Raw genomic sequence first — 25,458 nt, forward strand, 5'->3', positions numbered from 1 at the left:
AACTTGAATCGATCTTCTGCACGACATATCATAGTGAAACTGGCAAAATACAAGGATAAAGAGAAAGTTCTGAAAGCAGCAAGGGATAAACGTGCCCTCACATATAAAGGGAGACCTATAAGACTCGTGACTGATCTCTCCTTTGAAACTTGGCAGGCCAGAAAGGCTTAGCACGATATCTACAGTGTGCTAAACAGAAAAAATATGCAGCCGAGAATCCTTTATCCAGCAAGTCTGTCATTTAGAATAGAAGGAGAGATAAAGGTCTTCCCAAACAAACAAAAACTGAAGGAATTTGTCACCACGAAACCAGCCCTACAAGAGATCCTAAGGGGGATCCTGTGAGACAAAGTACCAGAGACATCACTACAAGCATAAAACATACAGACATCACAATGACTCTAAACCCATATCTTTCTATAATAACACTGAATGTAAATGGATTAAATGCGCCAACCAAAAGACATAGGGTATCAGAATGGATAAAAAAACAAGACCCATCTATTTGCTGTCTACAAGAGACTCATTTTAGATCTGAGGACACCTTTAGATTGAGAGTGAGGGGATGGAGAACTATTTATCATGCTCCTGGAAGCCAAAAGAAAGCTGGAGTAGCCATACTTATATCAGACAAACTAGACTTTAAATTAAAGGCTGTAACAAGAGATGAAGAAGGGCATTATATAATAATCACAGGGTCTATCCACCAGGAAGAGCTAACTATTATAAATGTCTATGCGCCAAATACCCGAGCCCCCAGATATATAAAACAATTACTCATAAACATAAGCAACCTTATTGATAAGAATGTGGTCATTGCAGGGGACTTTAACACCCCACTTACAGAAATGGATAGATCATCTAGACACACAGTCAATAAAGAAACAAGGGCCCTGAATGATACATTGGATCAGATGGACTTGACAGATATATTTAGAACTCTGCATCCCAAAGCAACAGAATATACTTTCTTCTCGAGTGCACATGGAACATTCTCCAAGATAGATCATATACTGGGTCACAAAACAGCCCTTCATAAGTTTACAAGAATTGAAATTATACCATGCATACTTTCAGACCACAATGCTATGAAGCTTGAAATCAACCACAGGAAAAAGTCTGGAAAACCTCCAAAAGCATGGAGGTTAAAGAACACCCTACTAACGAATGAGTGGGTCAACCAGGCAATTAGAGAAGAAATTAAAACATATATGGAAACAAACGAAAATGAAAATACAACAATCCAAACGCTTTGGGACGCAGCGAAGGCAGTCCTGAGAGGAAAATACATTGCAATCCAGGCCTATCTCAAGAAACAAGAAAAATCCCAAATACAAAACCTAACAGCACACCTAAAGGAAATAGAAGCAGAACAGCAAAGGCAGCCTAAACCCAGCAGAAGAAGAGAAATAATAAAGATCAGAGCAGAAATAAACAATATAGAATCTAAAAAAACGGTAGAGCAGATCAACGAAACCAAGAGTTGGTTTTTTGAAAAAATAAACAAAATTGACAAACCTCTAGCCAGGCTTCTCAAAAAGAAAAGGGAGATGACCCAAATAGATAAAATCATGAATGAAAATGGAATGATTACAACCAATCCCTCAGAGATACAAACAATTATCAGGGAATACTATGAAAAATTATATGCCAGCAAATTGGACAACCTGGAAGAAATGGACAAATTTCTAAACACCCACACTCTTCCAAAACTCAATCAGGAGGAAATAGAAAGCTTGAACAGACCCATAACCAGCGAAGAAATTGAATCGGTTATCAAAAATCTCCCAACAAATAAGAGTCCAGGACCAGATGGCTTCCCAGGGGAGTTCTACCAGACACTTAAAGCAGAGATAATACCTATCCTTCTCAAGCTATTCCAAGAAATAGAAAGGGAAGGAAAACTTCCAGACTCATTCTATGAAGCCAGTATTACTTTGATTCCTAAACCAGACAGAGACCCAGTAAAAAAAGAGAACTACAGGCCAATATCCCTGATGAATATGGATGCAAAAATTCTCAATAAGATACTAGCAAATCGAATTCAACAGCATATAAAAAGAATTATTCACCATGATCAAGTGGGATTCATTCCTGGGATGCAGGGCTGGTTCAACATTCGCAAATCGATCAACGTGATACATCACATTAACAAAAAAAAAGAGAAGAACCATATGATCCTGTCAATCGATGCAGAAAAGGCCTTTGACAAAATCCAGCACCCTTTCTTAATAAAAACCCTGGAGAAAGTCGGGATAGAAGGAACATACTTAAAGATCATAAAGGCCATTTATGAAAAGCCCACAGCTAACATCATCCTCAACGGGGAAAAACTGAGAGCTTTTTCCCTGAGATCAGGAACACGACAGGGATGCCCACTGTCACCGCTGCTGTTTAATATAGTGCTGGAAGTTCTAGCATCAGCAATCAGACAACAAAAGGAAATCAAAGGCATCAAAATTGGCAAAGATGAAGTCAAGCTTTCGCTTTTTGCAGATGACATGATATTATACATGGAAAATCCGATAGACTCCACCAAAAGTCTGCTAGAACTGATACATGAATTCAGCAAAGTTGCAGGATACAAAATCAACGTGCAGAAATCAGTTGCATTCTTATACACTAACAATGAAACAACAGAAAGACAAATGAAGAAACTGATCCCATTCACAATTGCACCAAGAAGCATAAAATACCTAGGAATAAATCTAACCAAAGATGTAAAAGATCTGTATGCTGAAAACTATAGAAAGCTTATGCAGGTAATTGAAGAAGATATAAAGAAATGGAAAGACATTCCCTGCTCATGGATTGGAAGAATAAATATTGTCAAAATGTCAATACTACCCAAAGCTATCTACACATTCAATGCAATCCCAATCAAAATTGCACCAGCATTCTTCTCGAAACTAGAACAAGCCATCCTAAAATTCATATGGAACCACAAAAGGCCCCGAATAGCCAAAGTAATTTTGAAGAAGAAGACCAAAGCAGGAGGCATCACAATCCCAGACTTTAGCCTCTACTACAAAGCTGTCATCATCAAGACAGCATGGTATTGGCATAAAAACAGACACATAGACCAATGGAATAGAATAGAAACCCCAGAACTAGACCCACAAACGTATGGCCAACTCATCTTTGACAAAGCAGGAAAGAACATCCAATGGAAAAAAGACAGTCTCTTTAACAAATGGTGCTGGGAGAACTGGACAGCAACATGCAGAAGGCTGAAACTAGACCACTTTCTCACACCATTCACAAAAATAAACTCAAAATGGATAAAGGACCTGAATGTGAGACAGGAAACCATCAAAACCTTAGAGGAGAAAGCAGGAAAAGACCTCTCTGACCTCAGCCGTAGCAATCTCTTACTCGGCACATCCCCAAAGGCAAGGGAATTAAAAGCAAAAGTGAATTACTGGGACCTTATGAAGATAAAAAGCTTCTGCACAGCAAAGGAAACAACCAACAAAACTAAAAGGCAACCAACGGAATGGGAAAAGATATTTGCAAATGACACATCGGACAAAGGGCTAGTATCCAAAATCTATAAAGAGCTCATCAAACTCCACACCCGAAAAACAAATAACCCAGTGAAGAAATGGGCAGAAAACATGAATAGACACTTCTCTAAAGAAGACATCCGGATGGCCAACAGGCACATGAAAAGATGTTCAACGTCGCTCCTCATCAGGGAAATACAAATCAAAACCACACTCAGATACCACCTTACGCCAGTCAGAGTGGCCAAAATGAAGAAATCAGGAGACTATAGATGCTGGAGAGGATGTGGAGAAACAGGAACCCTCTTGCACTGTTGGTGGGAATGCAAATTGGTGCAGCCACTCTGGAAAACAGTATGGAGGTTCCTCAGAAAATTAAAAATAGACCTACCCTATGACCCAGCAATAGCACTGCTAGGAATTTATCCAAGGGATACAGGAGTACTGATGCATAGGGGCACCTGTACCCCAATGTTTATAGCGGCACTCTCAACAATAGCCAAATTATGGAAAGAGCCTAAATGTCCATCAACTGATGAATGGATAAAGAAATTGTGGTTTATATACACAATGGAATACTACGTGGCAATGAGAAAAAATGAAATATGGCCTTTTGTAGCAACATGGATGGAACTGGAGAGTGTGATGCTAAGTGAAATAAGCCATACAGAGAAAGACAGATACCATATGGTTTCACTCTTATGTGGATCCTGAGAAACATAACAGAAACCCATGGGGGAGGGGAAGAAAAAAAAAAAAAAAAGAGGTTAGAGTGGGAGAGAGCCAAAGCATTAGAGACTGTTAAAAACTGAGAACAAACTGAGGGTTGATGGGGGGTGGGAGGGAGGGCAGGGTGGGTGATGGGTATTGAGGAGGGCACCTTTTGGGATGAGCACTGGGTGTTGTATGGAAACCAATTTGACAGTAAATTTCATATATTAAAAAAAAAAAAAAAAAAAAAAGATTAAAAAAATAAATAAATAAATAAAAAAAAATAAAATATAAAAAAAAAATAGTGAATTAAACTCAGAAAGTAGAAGATAATAAAGATGTGAAGGTTAATTTTATGTGTTAACATGAGCTGAACTGTGGGATGCCCAGATATTTGGTCAAATATTATTCTGATGTTTCTGTGAAGGTACTCTGGATGAGATTAATGTTCAAATAAGTAGACTGAGTAGAGTAGATTGCTCTCCCTAGTGTGAGCAGGCCTCATCGAATGAGTTGCCTGAATAGAACAAAAAGGCTGACTTTCCTCCAAGATAGGCTGACTACTTTCAAACTGGGACATCAGCTTTTTCCTGCCTCTGGACTTGAACTGAAACATCAGCTCTTCCTGGATCTGGGGCCTGATGGCCTTCAGATTGGGATTACACCATTGATTCTTCTAGTTCTCATGCCATTAGACTCAGACTAGAACTACATTATTGGCTCTCTGGGTTTCTAGTTTGCCAATTAACCTTACCAGTTAACCCTTCTAGACCTGTCAGCCTTCATAATCACATTAGCCAATTCCTTATAATAAATCTTTCTTTATAGATACATCCTACTTGTTCTATTTTTCTAGAGAATTCTAATATAAAATATGAGAGAAAAAATTAAAATAAACATAAAAAGAGAATGTAGTACGTTAGCAAAAATGAAAGTTAATTCTGTGAAAACACTAATAAAACTGATGCATTTCTGGCAAGTCTGATCAAGAATCAAAGAGAACGCACAAAGGAACCCAACCTATTTGCATTCATCCCAGGAATACAAGATTGTTTCAACTTTTCAAAATAAATGGAATTTTCATATTAACAGGAATATGGAGAAAAAAACATATGACAATAAAAAGGTAAGTATTTGATAAAATGCACCTTCCCTTTGTGGTAAATAAAAATCTCTTGTTACACTAGAAGAAAGGAACTCTATTATTCTGAACTTTATTTACCCAAAAATATGAAAATATCCTCCTTAATGGTGAATTAATGTTTTTCTTCTGCATTCAGAAATAAGACAAAGATCCTATCATACAACCTCTTCCATTTAATATTGTGCAGCTATTGATAATATTAGTTGTTTTAAAAAGATGAGAAAGAATTGGAGGTCTCATATGTAGCTTGTAGAAAAAAAATTGGTACAACCACTTTGGAAAACTACTTGGCATTATCTATTAAAGTTAAACATATTCTTACCCCATGAATCAGTATATACCTGACAGAAATGCATATGCATATTCACTAAAAGACATATACAAGCTTATTTATAGCAACATTACTATATTACCTGTCAGATGAATAAACTGTGGAATTGTCATACCCAAACAATGGAATACTATTACATTAATAAAAGTTAGTGAATTACTGCTATAAATATCATGTTCAAAAGTAGGAGCAGGACAGAAAAGGATATTTAATATATAATTCCACTCATATAAAATTCAAAAACAGATACTGATAACCTACAGTGTTAGAAGTCGGTAGTTACTTTTAATTTTTTTTAAAAGTGTATTCATTTTATTTTGAAAGAGAGCATGAGCAGGGGAGGGACAAAGGGAGAGGGAGAGTGAGAATCCCAAGCAGGCTCTGCACTGTCAGTGCAGAGTTCTGTGCAGAGCTCAAACTCATGAACCCTGAGATCATGACCTGAGCTGAAATCAAGAGCCTTAACCCTTAACCGACTGAGCCACCCAGGTGCCCCAGAAGTCAGTAGTTACTTTTAGAGGATAAAGAGGAAACGGGAATGTTGACTCATTGAGGGCATGAAATAGGCTTCTGAGTGTCTTGTATTGTTTTTATTCTATTTCTTGTTTTTCAATTATATTTTTTGACCCAGGTAGTAATTTCATAGGTATATTCACTTCATAGTCATTTAAAGACACATCCATAATTTGTGTGCTTTTCTCTGTCCCTCAATAAAAATATTTATTAAACACGTATTCCTGATAGAAGAAATTTATTTAAGAAATGAATCAATTCATACTCTCTTAGCTATATATATTAAATATATAGAGAATCCAGGATCTAAGTAGGGAAATATTAGGGACATTGCCACTAAAGGCAAGAAGAAAACAAGGATGCTCACCTTCTCCACTGTTTTTAATACTATAGGATGTTTTAGTAATGCAGTTAAGAGAAGTGAAAATAATTAGAGTCATAAAATTGGAAAGAAAGAAGTGCAAGTCTCTGTTTTTGATTATGTGATAGTATATCCAAAATGCTTAATAAAATGAACACTAAAATGAGTATAAATAATAAAAAAATTTATAAGGTATTATACTAAAACCTAACCATAGAAACAATGCACTTTCAAAAAAAGATAATGAAGAGAAGATCCAACTTAAAATAGAAACCAAAAACTTCAAAGTGATTAGCTATAAAATTAATAATAAAATTTATATATGGAAAATATCAAACTTCCTGAAAGGTATAAAAGTATATTTGAAAAAGTGAAAGATATCCTTTACTCTTGGATAAGGTGACTTACTATTTTTTCCCATTTCTTGAAGTTTGCTCTTTTTATTTCTTGACTTTATAAAGTGAAATGCTTATATCAGTAAAAAATTAAAAAATTTTCCTCTTTTAATATGTATTTCTAAAACAATAATTTTTGTTCTTGATGAGGCTAAATCTGTATCTCACAAGTTTTAATATAAGGCATTTTTGTTCAGTTCTGTTTCATACTTTTCACTATAATTTCTTCTTTGACCATAATTATTTAGAAGTGTATTTTTTAGTTTCCAAAATAGTTTTGTTAATAACTTCTAATTTTATTTCATAGTTGTTAGGAAACATAGTATCTGTGATTTTGATTTTGTGGTATTTAATAAGTTAATAGATACTTATCAGATACCTATTTTCTTCAGATACTGTTCCAAGTCTTGATGATATAGTCAGAAAGTCACCTCCTTTGCCTTTACAGTACTTAACTTCTATTTTGAGGGATAAATGTTTAATATTATATTATATAGTAATATAATATATAATTAGATAAAATGTATATATAATATATTTTTGTGACTTGGGTGATATTCATGTTTTGCTGTGGTCAGACATATTACGTACGGATTGATCTTGTCTTGATTCATCATGGTCACAGAGTGTCCTTGTCAGATGTCTCTGGGTATCAGGAGCTTTTCTCTTTCTCAATTCTCTAAGTGATTCTAGTATTTTTTTATACTTATTATATCATAATGTATAGTTATGTCAGTAAAGTATGACATTTTGAGGCTAGGTAGTTTATATTTTGTGATTTAATGAGGCTATTGCTGGTAATGTTTTATAAACAAAAAACTATCTTTCAGATGTTTCTATGAAAAAATATAGCATTTTAGATTATTATTTCATTACATCTTAGGCTTCCAATTTTGAAAGGTTATATTATTCATTCTCTTGCTAAGTGAGATTTTCTGAACTTTTTAGAGTTACAAACCTCCTTTCCATAGATTCCATAGGAATTGGTTTAATGATACATCATTTTCTATAGTATGCAAAAAGAGCTGATTTGAAGTTAAAAGGCATCTTAGTATAGTATTTATGATGTTTTATAAATTTTAACAAATATTTTTAAAGTTTACACTTACTTTTGACTTTTTTAATTTAGCAAGTCATTGTCATTTACTTTATTTCAATTTAGTATGTAAAGCTCAAATTTTTGCAAATCAATTTTAAAATTTACTGTGTAATTTAATGTTGAAACCTTTTTTATTTTAGTCATTCTGACAGGTGTAAGGTGGTATCTCATTGTGGTTTTGATTTGTGTTTCCCTGATGATTAGTGTTGTTGAGTATCTTATCATGTCTCTGTTGGCCATCTGTATGTCTTTTCTGAAAAAATGTGTAGTTAGGTCCCCTGCCCACTTTTAGTCAGATTATTTTTTGGTGTTGAGTTATATAAGTTCTTCATACATTTTGTATATTAACCCCTTATTGAGATATCACGTACAAGTAACTTCACCAATTCAGTAGGTTGCCTTTGAAAATTAAAAATACAAATGGAGTGCCTGGGTGACTCAATCAGTTGAGTTCAACTCTTGATTTTGGCTCAGGTAATGATCCCAGTATTGTTGGATTGAGCCCCATGACAGGCTCTGCGTGTGGAGCGTGCTTAAGATTCTCTCCCTCTCCCTTTGCCCCTCTCCCTAGCTCATCCTCTCTCTCTCTCTCTCTCTCTCTCTCTCTCTCTCTCTCTCTCTCTCTCAAAAAAAAAAAAAGCATATGATCCAATAATTCCACCACTGGGTATTTACTCAAATAAACCAATTATACTAACTCAGAAAGATATGTGCGCCCGTGTTTATTGCAGCATTATTGACAATAGCCAAGATATGGAAGCAACCTAAGTATTCATCAATAGACAAATGAACAAGAAAGTTGTGGTATATATACACAATGGAATATTTGTAATCATAAAAAAGATGTGATTGTTACATTTGTGATAACATGGATAGACCTAGAAAGTATTATGCTAAGTGAAAGAAGTCAGATTGAGAAAGACAAATACCATATGATTTTACTCATATGTGGAATCTAACAAAACAAATGAATAAACAAACAAAAAACAGAATCGGACCTATAAGAACAAATTGATGATTGCCAGAGAGGAGAGGGGTGGGGGATGGGCCAAATGGGTGAAGGGGAGTGGGAGATACAGGTTTCCAGTTATGGAATGAATATGTCACAGAAATAAAAGGCACAGCATAGGGAATATAGTCAATGATACTGTAATAGAGTTGTATGGTGACAGATGGTGGTTACACTTGTGATGAGCATAGTATAACATATAAAGAAGTTGAATTATTATGTTGTACACCTGAAATTAATGTAACATTCTGGATCAACTGTACTCAAATATTTTTAATTAAAAAATAAAGTTAAAAATAAAACCTTTAAACATGTTATAGCTTCAAATATACATTTATTTCATAATACGATATTTGAAAAATTTACATTTCCAGTTAAAACCAGCTCATTTATTTTTGTCATTTTTTTGTGTCCTATTATAAAATGTTGAGGTAAGTGATTAGGTCTCAGGATGATATATAGGAGTAGCTTATAACCACCACTCTATTTTCTGTTTTTACCTCTGATGTTTTAGAATTATTGAAACATTTTTATGTATTGTGTAAGAATGTTTATCAGGGAAATACTACTGTGTTTTAGTAAAATCATCTTAAGGCAGATTTGTGGAAAATATTATCATTATTTGAGCACTGGCCCATTTTTATCCTTCCTGTTTTTTTAAACTAATGACAGAGTAAATATAACAATATAACTACAAATAATAACTCAGAATTATATGATAATAAAAATCAGCATGGCTAGCAGTAATTAGCCAAATGAGTTGAATATGATCATCTATTAATCATTATCTGTTCTCAAATACTTCTTTTTTAAACTGAAAACATGTATTTTGTTGTCTTCTTTATTGATTTATAAATATCAACCATTTTTAATGATGTGAACCTCTAGAATATGTTTGTGAACTTTTTATGGTTCATAAATCACCAGTTTAAAATACATAACTCACCCACTCTCTGTATGGCTTATTTCACTTAGCATAACACCCTCCAGTTCCATCCATGTTGCTACAAAAGGCCATATTTCATTCTTTCTCATTGCCACGTAGTACTCCATTGTGTATATAAACCACAATTTCTTTATCCATTCATCAGTTGATGGACATTTAGGCTCTTTCCATAATGAGAGCCAAAGCATAAGAGACTCTTAAAAACTAAGAACAAACTGAGGGTTGATGGGGGGTGGGAGGGGAGGGTGGGTGATGGGTATTGAGGAGGGCACCTTTTGGGATGAGCACTGGGTGTTGTATGGAAACCAATTTGACAATACATTTCATATATTGAAAAAATAAAATAAAATAAAATAAAATAAAATAAAATAAAATACATAACTCTGAGAGAAAGTTGGATTTGATATAAAGAAATTAGAAACCAATTTGTGGCCATATTTTTGCAGTACATAGAACTGAATGGCATGTACATTAGTCATTAAACTTATCCCATTTCACCCTTTATTTCATCTTCATTTTCTATTCCATTTTTCTTTGTTCCAATTTTGTCATTTATTTTTCTGTTCTTATATATTTATGTTTCCTCAATTTCTCTTTGTAACGAGGCAGATTTCATTGGTAAATATTTTATATTGAACTAGAGTTTATTTGCCATTTTTTTAAATAGGAAATATATATTCAGGCTCTAGAAAAATTGATATTCTAAATAAAGTTGTGTTTTGTGTTATGATTTTGCTTTATTGTATTAACATTAAGCTTTATTTGGATCAAGTAAAATTAATGTTGGAATTACAAAAATTATTGTTCTAATGTTTTCCAGTTGCTGATAGGTTATGAAAATGGTACTGTAGTATTCTGGGACTTGAAATCTAAAAGAGCAGAACTGAGAGTTTATTATGATGAGGTAAGTGATTTCTACTGAAATATTTGAAAAGGATATTATAACTTTGTGCCTGTTTTCTACTCTAAGCTTTGTACATTACCAAGTTTTATCATTGGGAAACTGCCTGGTTCTGACCCAGTGCCTCATATTGACCATTGGCATTTGCACAAGTTTTAACTCTGGATTGTTCTGAATGAGAATTCTCCATTGACTGTTTTTGGGTCCCTTTTGGCATCTTATATACATTGATGCCTAATATCTATCCTTTTCCTTCTTTAGGTTTTCCATGGTTATGTCTTGCCTCACTCAGTACCCTTAAGATCTTTAAAGACACTATTCACAACTTCCTTAGAAAATTCTTTTTCTGTGGCAGAGAATTTAAGAGATCAGTTTGAAAGGCCTTATCATACAATACTTGCCTTCTCAGAATAAAGATTGATTTTGTAAATAGTAATACTTAAGAGTCAGTATGATCTTGAAGGAAGTTTTATTGTACATAGTTGAGACCATTAGGTTTTCATTTAGAGAAAGCAATGAACTGCTGTTTATCAGAGAATAGACTCTGCATTAATACTCTAGTTGTTTAAAGATTGATTCTATACCATTAATGATTTCCCCTTTCAGAAGAACCTAATATGAAGATAGGTTGGGGCAAAAAGTGAAAAAGGGTAATTACCTCTTATAGTTGTAGATATAAAATGTAAGCTCTCAATTCAATTTTAAAAATAGTAAAGTAGGGAGAGTTAGGAAAATACAGGTCAAATAATCATTATCTGGTATCACCCGCACTTATATGGGAAGAATGCAGAAGAATTTAAGGCAACACTGAGATAAATAGAAAAATTTAAAAAAACCACATTTCTTCATGTTCTACCTCCCATCCTTTCATAACAGTTGAATTTTTAAATTCGATGCTTAAAGATAGAAGCTTTTGGCTATTTCATAACCACACACACACACAATTTGTTTCTTAGTGGTTCTTGCAAACTAAGATTTTATGGTATATACAAGATAATTCTCATAGTGACAGAGTTCAGAAGTACTCAGTTGGGTAATTTGGTCATGATTGGTGGAAGATACCCTGCAGGTGATGTCATACATTTATGCTCTGTGTGATGAACTTCTATTGCATCTTGAATCATAAGGAGAGAAGTCCCTAGGGAGCTAAGCTAGATTTTTCTTTTGTTAAATACACAAAATATAAAGATGACTAGTAGCTAGATAAAAGTACAAATATGATCTGAGTATTTAGCCAATTGGAAATAGAGTAGGCCATTGAAAAAGGAAATCCAGAGCAAAATGCTGACTCAGCTGGTTTTTTTTATGCCCTAAAACAGTGTAGAAGGAAGAGTTCTAACCTTAAAAAGTGAGCAAAAACAACTTTTAGTGAAATTTTCAAATAAACATTAACAATGTTTAAGTCAGTAGAGTATTACACTACACCCACTTTATACCTAAAAATCATTTTAAATATTGACTTATATATATATGTAAGTATATACATATAATCTATTTACTGTGATGCATAATTATATATCCTATCATTTTAATGGAGATAGTTATATATATCATTTTACTGCCAAACTTTTAAGACTTTCCTCAGCACTTTTTACCTCTTGTATTTAGAATTTTCTTGTAATACTATTATGAAACGGTTTCTAATAAGTCACCAATGACCTCTTCATTATTTAAATAGTGACCCCTTCATAGTCTTTTAAGTTTCTCATTAAACCTGTGGCTTTACATCAGCCCCTCCTTCTTAAAATTGTGTCTTCCCTTGTCTGTGTCTTTCTACCTCATTTTTTGCCCCTCCTTTCTCCATCACTTCTTTCCTTAGTTTTCCTTTAAATTATAGACACTCTTCAGGATTCTATATCTTTACCCTCTTGATTTCTCCTCCAGTTTACATTTGTATTCATGTCTTTTTCCCATCATTTCAAATATTAATTTTATGTTAATAAATTTAAAATCAATGTATCTCTAACCCTTACCTTTCTCCTGAGCTCTTGATCCATGTATCTAACAATGTATCACATAAGTCCAGATAAATATCTCATTGACACTGAATTTACATTTAAAGACCTAAACCTTATTCTGTGTTCTCTTTTTCAGTTTTTAAATTTTGATTATTTATTCCAGTTTGTAACCCTTAGAGTCATATTTGATCTTTCTTCTTTACATATCCTATGCTATCAGTTTTGTAGTCTCTTGATTCTGTTATATTGCCTATCATTCATTTCCTCTCTTTTTTTCATTCCCACATTCAATGTTCTAATCTAGGTTGTTATCTCTTGCCTGGAAGACTATGATAGCCTTTTAACTAATTGCATTTCCTCTGATATCTTACCTTTTCAGTATCTTTCACTAACAAGATTATCATTTTAAGACACAGATCATGTAATTCTCTACCTCAGAAACTTTGAATGGCTCCCAATTATCAACAATACAAAATCTCTATTCCTTGACAGGAGATTTAAGATCCCAATGTTATCTTTTCTTTTTAGTTTAATGCCATGAATCTTTATAAGCACTCCTCACACTTAAGGCATATTACTATCTGCTAAACATACCATTTATTTTCCACCTCCAAGCCTTTGCTCCAGCTAATTCCTTGTCATGAACTCCCTTCTTTCCTCTTTTGCATATCAAAATCCTAATTACTTTTTAGCCACTGGAAAGCTATTTGGACTACCTAACTAGCCCCTTGATGAATAGCCATCGATGAATTGAAAGGTTTGTTTTATAAATCCAACATAGTTTTCAGAAATAACTATATGAATTTACTCCCACATTAGCTGTGACATTTTTGTTTCATTACGTCAATATTTCTAAATAATCTCTTACAGTGAAAACCCTCAGAGTTTGACATGACGATAACCTTTTAATTCCTTGAGTAGCCACTGATTTTCCTTTTTCATACTGATATCTGCTTTTTGGGTTTCCTTTTTCTTTTTTGTTGTAGAGAGAAACTCAATCACAGCCATCGAGTTGACCAAACTAACTAGTGTTTTATCTTCCGTATTTTATTTTCTATCTTTTTAAAAATTCTTCTTGTATTAGTTATATTATATTTGTGTGTGTTTTTGTTTTTTGCTTTGTTTCATTTTTGGTTTTTCTTCAGAACCTTAAGGTCCTTTTTTAAGAAAGGAGTAGGGTATAATCAAATTAATAGAAATTGGGTACTTACCCATTAAATGTATTCAAATGCCAGTTCTTCAGTGATGCACTATTTGGCCTTCTCTAATAACAAACTGGTTTTAGATTCCTATTCTTACCTATAAGTGTACAATAAGTATATATCTTTCATGGCACTTAGACTTATTTTGCTTTTATGTTGTAGCTATTATTTTTGTACTTGTCTTCCCCAGTAGGTAGGAAGAAATTCAGTAAGATAGGAAGAAGGGTTAGGGCTGGAGATGATCTCTCTGCCTCCATCATTCATAGCAAAGCAGTCTGAGAGAACTTTACATTGAGTTCATCAAGTTAACACGTAAAAATTAAAACATTTCCCTTGATCTACCCAAAATAGTGAGAATGAGCAAAGGAAAAGATGAAGAGTATTTTCCTCTAACTGCCTCTACTGAACCCTGGCAAAAAAAAAAAAAAAAAAAAAAAAAAAAAAAAAAGTCTTTAGTAATGAAGACCAGGATGAGAGAGAAAATAAGTCCAGGGTTCCATGTTGTCTTTTCATTTAATTAAATCTTACCTATCTTGAGGTACAGCTCATATCCTATGTCCTTTTATGATGTATTTAATGATTACTCTAGCCATCAATTATCTCTAACTGTAATAATACTTACAGTTTGGAAAACAAACAATAAATTAGTTTTAAATACACATATCTTAGTATATGGTGTTTGTGTGTGTGTGTGTATCTTAGTTTTATATGCAAATATATATGCATATTTATGTTAAAAGTTCCAAACAATAACTATTATTAATATTCATTTATTTCAGTCTTCCCTATTTTGCAGTTTTGAAAGTTCCTTTAAGGAAAGGGTAATGTTGTACATATCTGTTCAGCTTTTATGCATTATCCAAAGTCCATATAAACTTTATGATTTAGAAAGAATACCAAGCTGTGGAAATATATGATAACATTATTATTCATACAACAGATATTGAGTATCTATTTTATGCAAGGCACTGTGCTACCACTGGGAATAAAACAATATGTGAAACTGGAATAATTACTTGTTAATTTTATGTATTTCACATCTTCAGAGTGAAATTAGAAGTATAAAAAAAGATTTAAATCCTTCTTCCTTAAACCCTAAATTGCCAAGTCACTTAAATAATTCATGTTAGAAGCAATATGGTAAAATGATTGAGAATGTGGGTTTTGTGGTTGGATAGACCTTGGCTTTGAATTGTGTGACCTGAACAAGTATATCAATCTCTGTAGGCCTATTTCACCATGTGCAAATTGGAAAAAATAATACCTTTTTAATAAAATTAATAGAGTTAATATAAATAAAGTGTTTTCCAAGGGGTCTAGCACATAGTAAGCCCTCAGATGGTAGCTCTTATGTAAATTATTTTTTAAATTGGCTACTTTAGCAACATGGATGGAACTGGAGAGTGTGATGCTAAGTGAAATAAGCCATACAGAGAAAGACAGATACCATATGGTTTCACTCTTATGTGGATCCTGAGAAACATAACAGAAACCCATGGGGGAGGGAAAAAAAAAAAAAAAAAAAAAAAAAAAAAAAAAAGAGGTTAGAGTGGGAGAGAGCCAAAGCATAAGAGACTGTTAAAAACTGAGAACAAACTGAGGGTTGATGGGGGGTGGGAGGGAGGGCAGGGTGGGTGATGGGTATTGAGGAGGGCACCTTTTGGGATGAGCACTGGGTGTTGTATGGAAACCAATTTGACAGTAAATTTCATATATTAAAAAAATAAATAAATAAATAAAAATAAAAAGTATAAAGTATAAACACAAATGTAACTCCTGAAATAAAACTACAAAAGTTTCTAAAAAATAATTTTCAATAAAAGAAAACCCATCTTATAGAGAAAAAAAAAAAAAATTGGCTACTTTAGGTGAAAGTAGGCCTCTACCTTTCCAGAAATCATATTCAGATAACCTTGCTTTTATTTCTATGTAAATAATTTTTCAAATAATCATATAGGATACAGGGAGGACATAGAATTTATAACAAAAAGTTCTAGGCTATAATGATATTATGAAATGTACCTAACTTTTATCTCAGGAGATTATTTTTTGTAGTTTTCTATAAGCTTATAGAGGACTAGAGCTAAAGGTAGTATGATCTGGGTCAGAAAAATTATGTATGTTTATTAAGTATTGTTGGTATAATAATTTTATTTCAGAATATATTTCCTTTGGAATATAGAATGCTATAACATATCAACTTTCCCCCTCCCCACTTGTTTTTAATTGCTGTTTCATTAGGCTATTCATTCAATTGATTGGCATCATGAGGGCAAACAATTCATGTGCAGCCATTCAGATGGTAGCTTGACTTTATGGAACCTGAAAAGCCCAAGTCGTCCTTTCCAGACTACAATTCCACATGGTAAGGTGTATGCTTTCCAAAGAAATAAACTCTGGAGATATAGTGCCTAGACTTGAAGTGGAATAGGTGGGATCAGTGTGTTTGAAAGAAAGTAATAGGATGTAACTTCTGATTTTAAATACCTCTTTATACCTCCTTCAGATCCCCACATTATACTCCAAACTTTCTGTACTTCCCCTCCCCTGTGTCTATCCACTTTCCTACTTTGTGATACTTATATAGAGACCTTTCCAACCAAAACTGAATGATGGATGTTTGATGTATCTGAAGCACAGGAGATAATGTAGAAAATCTGTCCAGTTTTAAGGGTTACAGAGATAGTGAGAATGACACCATATAGATCTGACCTTCAGACCTAATTCCTAAACTGGTTTATAGTTTGTCATTTTCTAGATTCTCTCACTTATTTCCATTTCTACCATTTGATTCCATTAAATTATAAGAACTATGGTTTTCATTGTAGATTATATTTCTTATTATCTTCCTTATCAAAAGGATGTATTTAAGGTTTATATTGTACCTGTCTCACTGGGCAGAATAAAAAGTTCAAATGTATGAGTATCTTTTATTCAGATGACCATTTTATTTCTGAGAATATTGGTAGTGATCTGAGTTCCATGTTTACCTTATATCATTGGTTGTAAGAATAGAGAGGTCAAAACCTAGCAGTTAATCAAACACAGTCTATTTTATATTTTCTGAGCATTTATTATAGTGTCAGATTTAGAAAATTTAGTATTATTTCTTTATAATGAATGACCCATAAACCACAAGATCCACTTATTCCATCTTGTGTTGGTCTGTCCTTTTTTGTATCACATTTGCATGTTCCATTTACAAATTATTAAATTATTACAACATTTAACCTAGCAGCTTTACTTAGAGATTACTTTGCATTTACTCACTTACTTTCAGATGCTTCATTTACAGATTGCCAGTATAGAAACCTTGGATAGTTATTTGCTATACCTCCCACTCAGATTTAAATATTTATTTCTATGATGAGTTTACTTTTTCTCCTCCCCCTAAAATCCTTATGCCTTTTTTTTGTATGTGTGTAATATGATTTATTCATAAATTTTCTGTTTACTTCTATTCTTCTTGACTGTCAACTTCTATACGAGTTCTTTTTGGCTGGATTAGATATTTAATACTTTCATATGTTTCACCATATCCATATTTATAAGTTAGGGTTGTTTTCTGTACAGTTGACCCTAGAACAGTATGGGAGATGAGGCACGGATCCTCATGCAGTTGAAAATCTACGTATATATAACTTTTGACTCCTCCAAAACTTGTCTAATAACAGCATACTGTTGACTAGAAGCCTTACTGATAAACACAGTCAATTAATACGTATTTTGTATGTTATATGTATCATATACTGTATTCTTACAATAAGGCAAGCTGGAGAAAAGGAAATGTTATTAAAATCATAGAAAGAAAAGATATATTTACAGTACTATATTTATTTTTAAAAATCTATTCCTTTGAATCACTAGGTTTTTTTTTAAAGCTTATATATTTATTTATTTTGAGAAAGAGAGGGTGGGGGAGGGAGGGGCAGAGAAAGAAAGGAGAAAGAGAATCCTAAGCAAATTCTGTGCTGTCAGCACATAGCCCGACTCGGGTCTCAATCCCACGAATCATGAGATCATGACCTTACCTGAGATCAAGAGTTGGATGCTTAATGGACTGAGCCACCTAGGCAGCCCTGAATTAGTTTTATGTTTTTTGGGCAAATACCTAATAGTGCAATTGCTGGATTGAAGGGTAGTTCTATTTTTAACTTTTTGAGGAATCTTCATATTGTTTTCCGGAGTGACTTGTACACCTGAAACTAATATTATACTGTATATTAACTAACTGGAATTTGACTAAAAACTTTTAAAAAATCTTTACATGAGTAGACCCACACAGTTCAAACCCATGCTGTTCAAGAGTCAACTATAATTCTGTTTTCCTGTTGAAAGGGCTAAAATTCTGTTCACAGGTTGTTGAAAACATCAGCACCTGTCTCATAACATATAGATTAAGTTAAATACCATTGCCTCACCATAGTTAAGCAGACATCAGTGATTTTTACAATAAAGGCATTCATTGTCATATTTATCTATATTCTTCAGGTTCATTTTGTTACATTTCACCTATTTTTATTTTAGAAAATAAAAATTTTTCTAAGTAGTACTTTAGCTGTATTCTATAAGTTTTGATATTAATCTTATTAAAAAATTTTAATTTTCATTAATATTCAGTTTGAGGTATTTTCTAATTTCTATTATAATTTCTTTGATGTCTGAGTTAGACATTTGTTTTATAATTTCTAAAAATGTGTTTTGTTATAGATTTGGAAACTAACTGTAGTCTGAGAATGTGGCGTGATACTAGTTCTACAAAATTTACTGTGATTTGCTTTATAATTAGACATAAACAAATAATTACTACAAAGTTCCAAGTACGCTTGAAAAGAATACATTTCCAATACAAAGGTCAAACTTGAATTTGTGTTTTCTTTGTATTTTAAATCTTTGCTAAGTTTTTATTGTTTGATTTTCCAATTTTGAGAGAGGTAAGTTAAAATTCTATTATTATAGATTTTTCCCTGTAATTCTGTTCATTTCTGCTTTATATACTTTAAAAATCAAGTAGGTCGAGGTGATTGATAATATTAATCAGATCCTCTGATTTTAGTGATACTTGACTAGTGTTATCAATTTCTGAGAGAATGGTATTAAAATTTCCTACAGAGTATGGAATGACCATTTTTTACTTTAGTTCTGTCGTTTTTTGTTTCATGTATTTTTGAGGCTTAATTGTTAGGCATCCATTATGTCTCCTATAGAGGGCATATAGTTGGGTCTTTTTTATTTTTAATGTTTATTTATTTTTGAGAGAGAGCACATGAGCGGGGGAGGGGCAGAGAGACCGGTTGGCAGAGGATCTGAAGCAGGCTCTGTGCTGACAGCAGTCACAAACCATGAGATCATGACCTGATCCAAAGTTGGACGCTCAACCAGTTGAGCCACCGAGGTGCCCCAGTTGGGTCTTTTTTTTTCATCTCTATCACTTAGTCAAAGTATTTTGTCCATTAATATTAAATGTAATTGGGGCGCCTGGGTGGCTCAGTCGGTTGAGCGTCCGACTTCGGCTCAGGTCATGATCTCACAGCTCGTGAGTTCAAGCCCCGCGTCAGGCTCTGTACCGACAGCTCAGAGCCTGGAGCCTGCTTCTGCTTCTGTGTCTCCCTCTCTCTCTGCCCCTAACCCACTCGCATTCTGTCTCTGTCAAAAATAAATAAACATTAAAAAAAAGTGTATATATGTGTATATATATATATATATATATATATATATATATATATGTATATATATAAAATGTAATTACTGATTGAATTGGATTTGGGCACACCAAGTTATTTGTTTTCTGTTGGCCCGATGTTTTTTTTTTTGTTCCTTTCATCGTTCTTTTTTTTTTTTTTTTTTTTTTGTCTTCTGGATTATGTGAAAGTTTTTATTAGAATTTCCTTCTAATTTACATGTAGGCATTTTATCTTAAGACATTTTTTTGATCAGTTACTCTAGGGATTACAGTATACTTCTTTAACTTTTCACAGTCAATTAGAGTTAACATTGTAGCACTTTATGAAAAAATGTAGAAGCTTCATAATCATATATATTTATTTACATTTATACTATTATAATAGTTATATATGTTCTAAATACACTGTTGTAATTTTTGCTTTAAGTAGTCTTAAGTATTTTTTTAATTAGAAGAAAAATATTCTGTATTTTATTTATAATTTTCTTAATATAATTTTGTATTTATGAAGTTTTGTAATTTCATTTGTTCTTGAAGATACAGCAACATCATTTGGCATTTCACTTACCTTCCTTTATCTAAAAACTCTTCTCTTTTTTTCTTTTATTCTTGAAGCACATTTATGATGCATGTAAATTTCTGGGTTGACAGTTTGTATATGTGTGTGTGTTGTTTTTAAGGTGCTGAATGAACGCTTTAAAAATGTTCCATTATTTTCTGGTTTACAGTGTTTCTGAATGAGAAATGTGTGGTGTTTTTGACATTTGGTTCCCGTGTATATAATTTGTTGTTTTCCCCTGGCTAATTTCAAAATTTTTATAACTTTTATTTTCAATAATTTGACTATGATATGCCTAGAGTTTTCTTCTTCAAATTCATTCTGTTTAAGAGTTACAGAGCTTCTTACATTTAGAAATTTATATCTCTCACAAAATTGGGGAAATTTTCAGGCTTTTATTTTTTCAAATGTGTTTTTCTGCTCCAACCTCTCTCTATGTCTCTTTCTGGAACACTAGTTATCTGTCTGGTAGAATTTTTGGTATTGTCCCACATGTTTCTGAGCCTCCATTTTTTTGTTAATCATTTTTTCTCTGAATTTCAAATTGGATAATTCCCATTGGTCTTTTTCCTCTGTAATCTTCATTCAGCTATTAAGTCCCTTAAGTTATTTTTATTTTATATATTTTTCCACTTGCTACCTTTTTATATTTTGTATTTTTCTGCTGAGATTTCCTCTGTTTAGTCATTATGAGCATTTCCCTTCCCTTCCTTTCCCTTCCCTTTCCTTTAAACATTGAGTCTAGTTATAATTGTTGTTTTAAATCTTTGTCTGATGAAACCAAAATATGCTTCCCCTTGAAGATGGCCTCTGTTCATAAGAATGACTCAAATTTTTCTGCTTCTTCATATATCTAATAATTTGGACTGTATAATGCATATTATGGATATTATGTTGAATATAGTATAGAATATAATTTTGTTACCCCCCTTTTCTTTAGCCATTGTGTTTCCTAAACTGGGAAACCATATATAGATTTATTATTTTTCTACAAATCAATATTTTCTATACTACAAAAGTAGGCTTTGTCTGAAACTCATATTGGACAGTAGTAGGAAAAGAGGGAAGGTGGCCACAGCCAACAAGGTTAATTTAGTACCTATTTTACTTGAGGTTAGCACTGTGGTGACATTGTCCTTGTTGTAGCTGGTTTTCACTAGTACTACAGATATTATTTTTCTTTCACAGTAAATTTTAATGATTTCACATATGTATTCTTCAATCACAATGCCCTCAGCTAAACATACACACACACACACACACACACACACGTACACAATCTACATCTATGATCTTAAATCCCATCTAATCCTTAATAGTGACATTGTTGCTCAGAAACAGGATAGAGATGTCAACAATTATCACCATTATTTAACATTTTCCTGAAAACAATATGTAATGTAATTAGACTTGAAAAGAATTATGATATTTAAGAGGTTAGAGGTTTTGGGGCACCTGGGCAGCTCAGTCTATTAAACGTCCAACTTCAGCTCAGGTCATGATCTCATAGTTTGAGTTTGAGCCCCGCTTCGGGCTCTGTGCTGACACCTCAGAGCCTGGAGCCTGCTTCAGAGTCTGTGTTTCCCTCTCTTTTTCTGCCGTTCTGCTTTTGCTCTCAGTCTCTCTCTCAAAAATAAATAAATATTTTTTAAAAGTTTTGAGGGTTCAAAATTACAATTACTTTTCGATAATGTAATTGCACAGCTAAAAATAAAAACTAATTAGGAATACTATTAAGTATAACATGAGAATTCTGTATACAAAACAAAATAAAGTGGATGATTACAACCATGAAAAAAATAGCATCCATAAGAATCCCTGAAGTAAATGTAAAATAACAGTGAGATATTATTTCTACTAAAGGACATAAGGAGGACTTTAATGAAAAACATACCCTATGTATGCATGGGTAGAGTTAATATTATAAAGATGTTAGCTCCCCACATATTAATTCAAAATTCAATTTGTTCCCAAGAAAAATAACAGTTTTTAAAAATCAGATGTACATATGTATAGCAAAAATAAACATGAAAATAGGAAAATTATTTGAACAAAGAGAAATGGTCTATTATAGATGGTTTGGAAGATTAGATGCCCTGAACAATTCTTGCTGAAATAAATAAATTCTTACTGAAATGAAAGAAATTTATTTAAGTGTGTGTGTATATGCATGTGTGAGTGTGTGTGTGTGTGTGTGTGTGTACTGTGTTTTAAATGTCATTGAGCTAGCAACCATAAAAACAAGGTAAATTTAAAGATCCCCAAAACTTTGTTAAACTAGAAATCCTGAGATATAAGTGATGAAAATAGTTTGTTCTGAAGTTTAATGCTGTACTTCAAAGAACTTAAACTTCTATTTTTTAAAAAATACAAATTTGTTGAGATGTAATTCACAATTCACTAAAGTGTACAATTCAGTGGTTTTTCATTTATTCAGAGTTGTGCAACCATCAACACAATCTAATTTTAGAACATTTTTGTCATCCCCAAAAGAAATCCCATACTCATTAACAGTCATCTTATCACTAGTCCTCCATCATTAGGCAACTGCTGGTGTTCCTCTGTCTCTGTAGACTTGACTACATTTCATTTCATGCAAATGAACTCCTATTAAATGTAGTCTTTCATGACTGGTTTCTTTCACTTAGCATAATTTTTTCAAGGTTCATCCATGTCATAGCAAATTTAAGTATTTTATTTCTGTTCATTGGTGAATAATATTCCATTGTATGGATATACCACATTTTTTTAATCTATTCATCACATGATGGGCATTTGGGATGTTTTCATATTTTGACTATCTGAATAATTCTGTGAATGTTTACGTACAACTTTTATATGGACACATATTTTCATTTCTCTTTGGAATGTACCTAAGAATTGAATTACTGGATCAAATGACAACTCCTATTTAACATTTTAAGGAACCGCCAAATTGTATTCCAGAGTCCTTAGACTTTTACATACTTACCAGCAATGTATTAGGTTTCCAACTTTTCCACATCTTTATCAACATTTGTTAATATCTATCTTTATTATAGCCATCTTGGTAGGTATGCAATAATATCTCATTGTGGTTTTAAATGTTATTTCCCTAATGAATAAAGATATTGAATATCTGTTCATGTGCTTATTGTCATTTTTAATATTTCTTGGTGACACACTGATTCAGTTCCTTTGCCCATTTACAAATTGGGTGTCTTTTTTCATTATTATTATGGAGGTGTAATAGTTCGTTATATAGTAGACCATATATACATACACCAAATCTTCTTTATCCATTCATCTATGGATAGACACTTCCATTTTTTGCTACTGTAAATACTGCAATAAACATAGAGGTGCATATATCTTTTCAAATTAGTGTTTTGTTTTGTTGGGCTAAAAACCCAGTAGTGGAAGTACTGGATCATATGGTATTTCTATTTTTAATTTTTTGAGAAATCTCCATGCTGTTTTCCACGGTGACAGCACCAATTTACATTCCCACCAACAGTGCAGTAGGGTCTGTTTTCCTCCACATCCTTGCCAACACTTGTTATTTCTAGTCTTTTTGATTCTAGCTGTTCTCACAGGTGTAAGGTGACCTCTCATTGTGGTTCTGATTTGCATTTTCCTGATGATTAGTGATGTTGAGCATCTTTTCATATGTCTGTTGGCCATCTGTATGTCATCTTTGGAAAAAGGTCTGTTCAAGTCCTCTGCGTATTTTTTAATCAGATTGGTTTTATTTTATTTATTTATTTTTTTGGTGTTGAGTTATATAATTTATTCATATATTTTGGACAGTAACCTTTATCAGATACATCATTTTAAAATATTTTTCTCCCATTAAGTAAGTTGCCTTTTCATTTTGTTAATGACTTCCTTCACTGTGCAAAAGCTTTTTATTTTGGTGTGGTCCCAATAATTTATTTTTGCTTTTGTTTCTCTTACCTGAGGAGATGTACCTAGAAGAATATTAGTAAGGCCAATGTCAAAGAGATTACTGCCTATCTTTTCTTGTGGGAGTTTTATGGTTTTAGGTCTTTCATTTAGGACTTTAATCCATCTGCAGTTTATTTTTGTATATGGTATAAGAAAGTAGCACAGTTTTATTCTTTTGCATGTAGCTGTTCAGTTTTCCTAACACCATTTTTTGAAGAGAATTGTCATTTTCCCATTGGGTATTTTTGCCTCCTTTGTCATAGATTGACCATATAAACATGATTTGTTTCTGGGCATTCTATTCTGTTCCTTGGACTATGTGTGTTGTTTTATTTTTTTGTTGTTGGGTTTTTTGGTGTGTGTTTTTGTGTGTGTGTGTGTTTTGTTTTGTGAGTACCATACTGTTTTGATTATTACAGCTTTGTAGTAAATCTTGAAATCTGGAATTGTGATACCTCTAGCTTTGTTCTTCTTTCTCAAGATTGCTTTGGCTATTTGGGGTCTTCTGTGATTCCATACAAATTTTAGGATTATTTGTTCTAGTTTTGTGAAAAATGCTATTGGCATTTTGATAGGGATTGCATTGAATTTGTTGATTGCTTTGGGTAGTATGGATATTTTAATGATATTCTTTCAGTACGTGAGCATGGGCTATTTTTCCATTTGTGTCATCTTTCATTTCTTTTATCACTGTTTTATAGTTTTCACAGTATAAGTCTTTCACCTCCTTGGTTATGTTTATCCCTAGATATTTCATACTTTCCAGTCCAATTGTAAGTGGGATTTTTTTTTAATTTTTCTTTCTGTTACTTCATTATTAGTATATACAAATGCAACAGATATTTGTATATTAATTTTGTATCCCACAACATTGCTGAATTATTTTATGCTAACAATTTTCTTCTTCTTGTTTGACTGCTGAAGCTAAGACTCCCAGTACTATGTTAAAAAGTGGCGAGATTGGACATCCTTGTCCTGATCTGAGAGGAAAAGCTCTGTTTTTCACCATTGAGCATGATGTTACCTGTGGGTTTTGTTATATATTACTTTTATAATGTTGAGGTATGTTCCCGCTAAACTCATTTTGTTAAGAGTTTTCATCATGAATGGATGTTGAATTTTATCAAATACTTTTTGTACATATATTGATATGATCTTATCACTTTTATCCTTCATTTTGTTAATGTGATGTATCACATTGAATGTTTTGCAT

At 32.8% G+C, this 25,458-nt stretch overlaps 1 protein-coding gene across 6 annotated transcripts in view; it reads left to right on the forward strand.

Moving 5' to 3' along the window:
• STXBP5L (syntaxin binding protein 5L) overlaps positions 1-25,458 on the forward strand; it is a 379,743-nt gene that overhangs the window by 168,313 nt on the left and 185,972 nt on the right. For all 6 annotated transcript variants that reach the window (XM_042999139.1, XM_042999138.1, XM_042999140.1 and 3 more), the window contains exons 8-9: positions 10,836-10,919; positions 16,318-16,441. In XM_042999139.1, coding sequence (XP_042855073.1) covers positions 10,836-10,919; positions 16,318-16,441 — 208 coding nt within the window. The remainder of the gene's footprint in view (positions 1-10,835; positions 10,920-16,317; positions 16,442-25,458) is intronic.

Source organism: Panthera tigris, chromosome C2, assembly GCF_018350195.1.
Source record: "Panthera tigris isolate Pti1 chromosome C2, P.tigris_Pti1_mat1.1, whole genome shotgun sequence".
Classification (NCBI taxonomy): domain Eukaryota; kingdom Metazoa; phylum Chordata; class Mammalia; order Carnivora; family Felidae; genus Panthera; species Panthera tigris.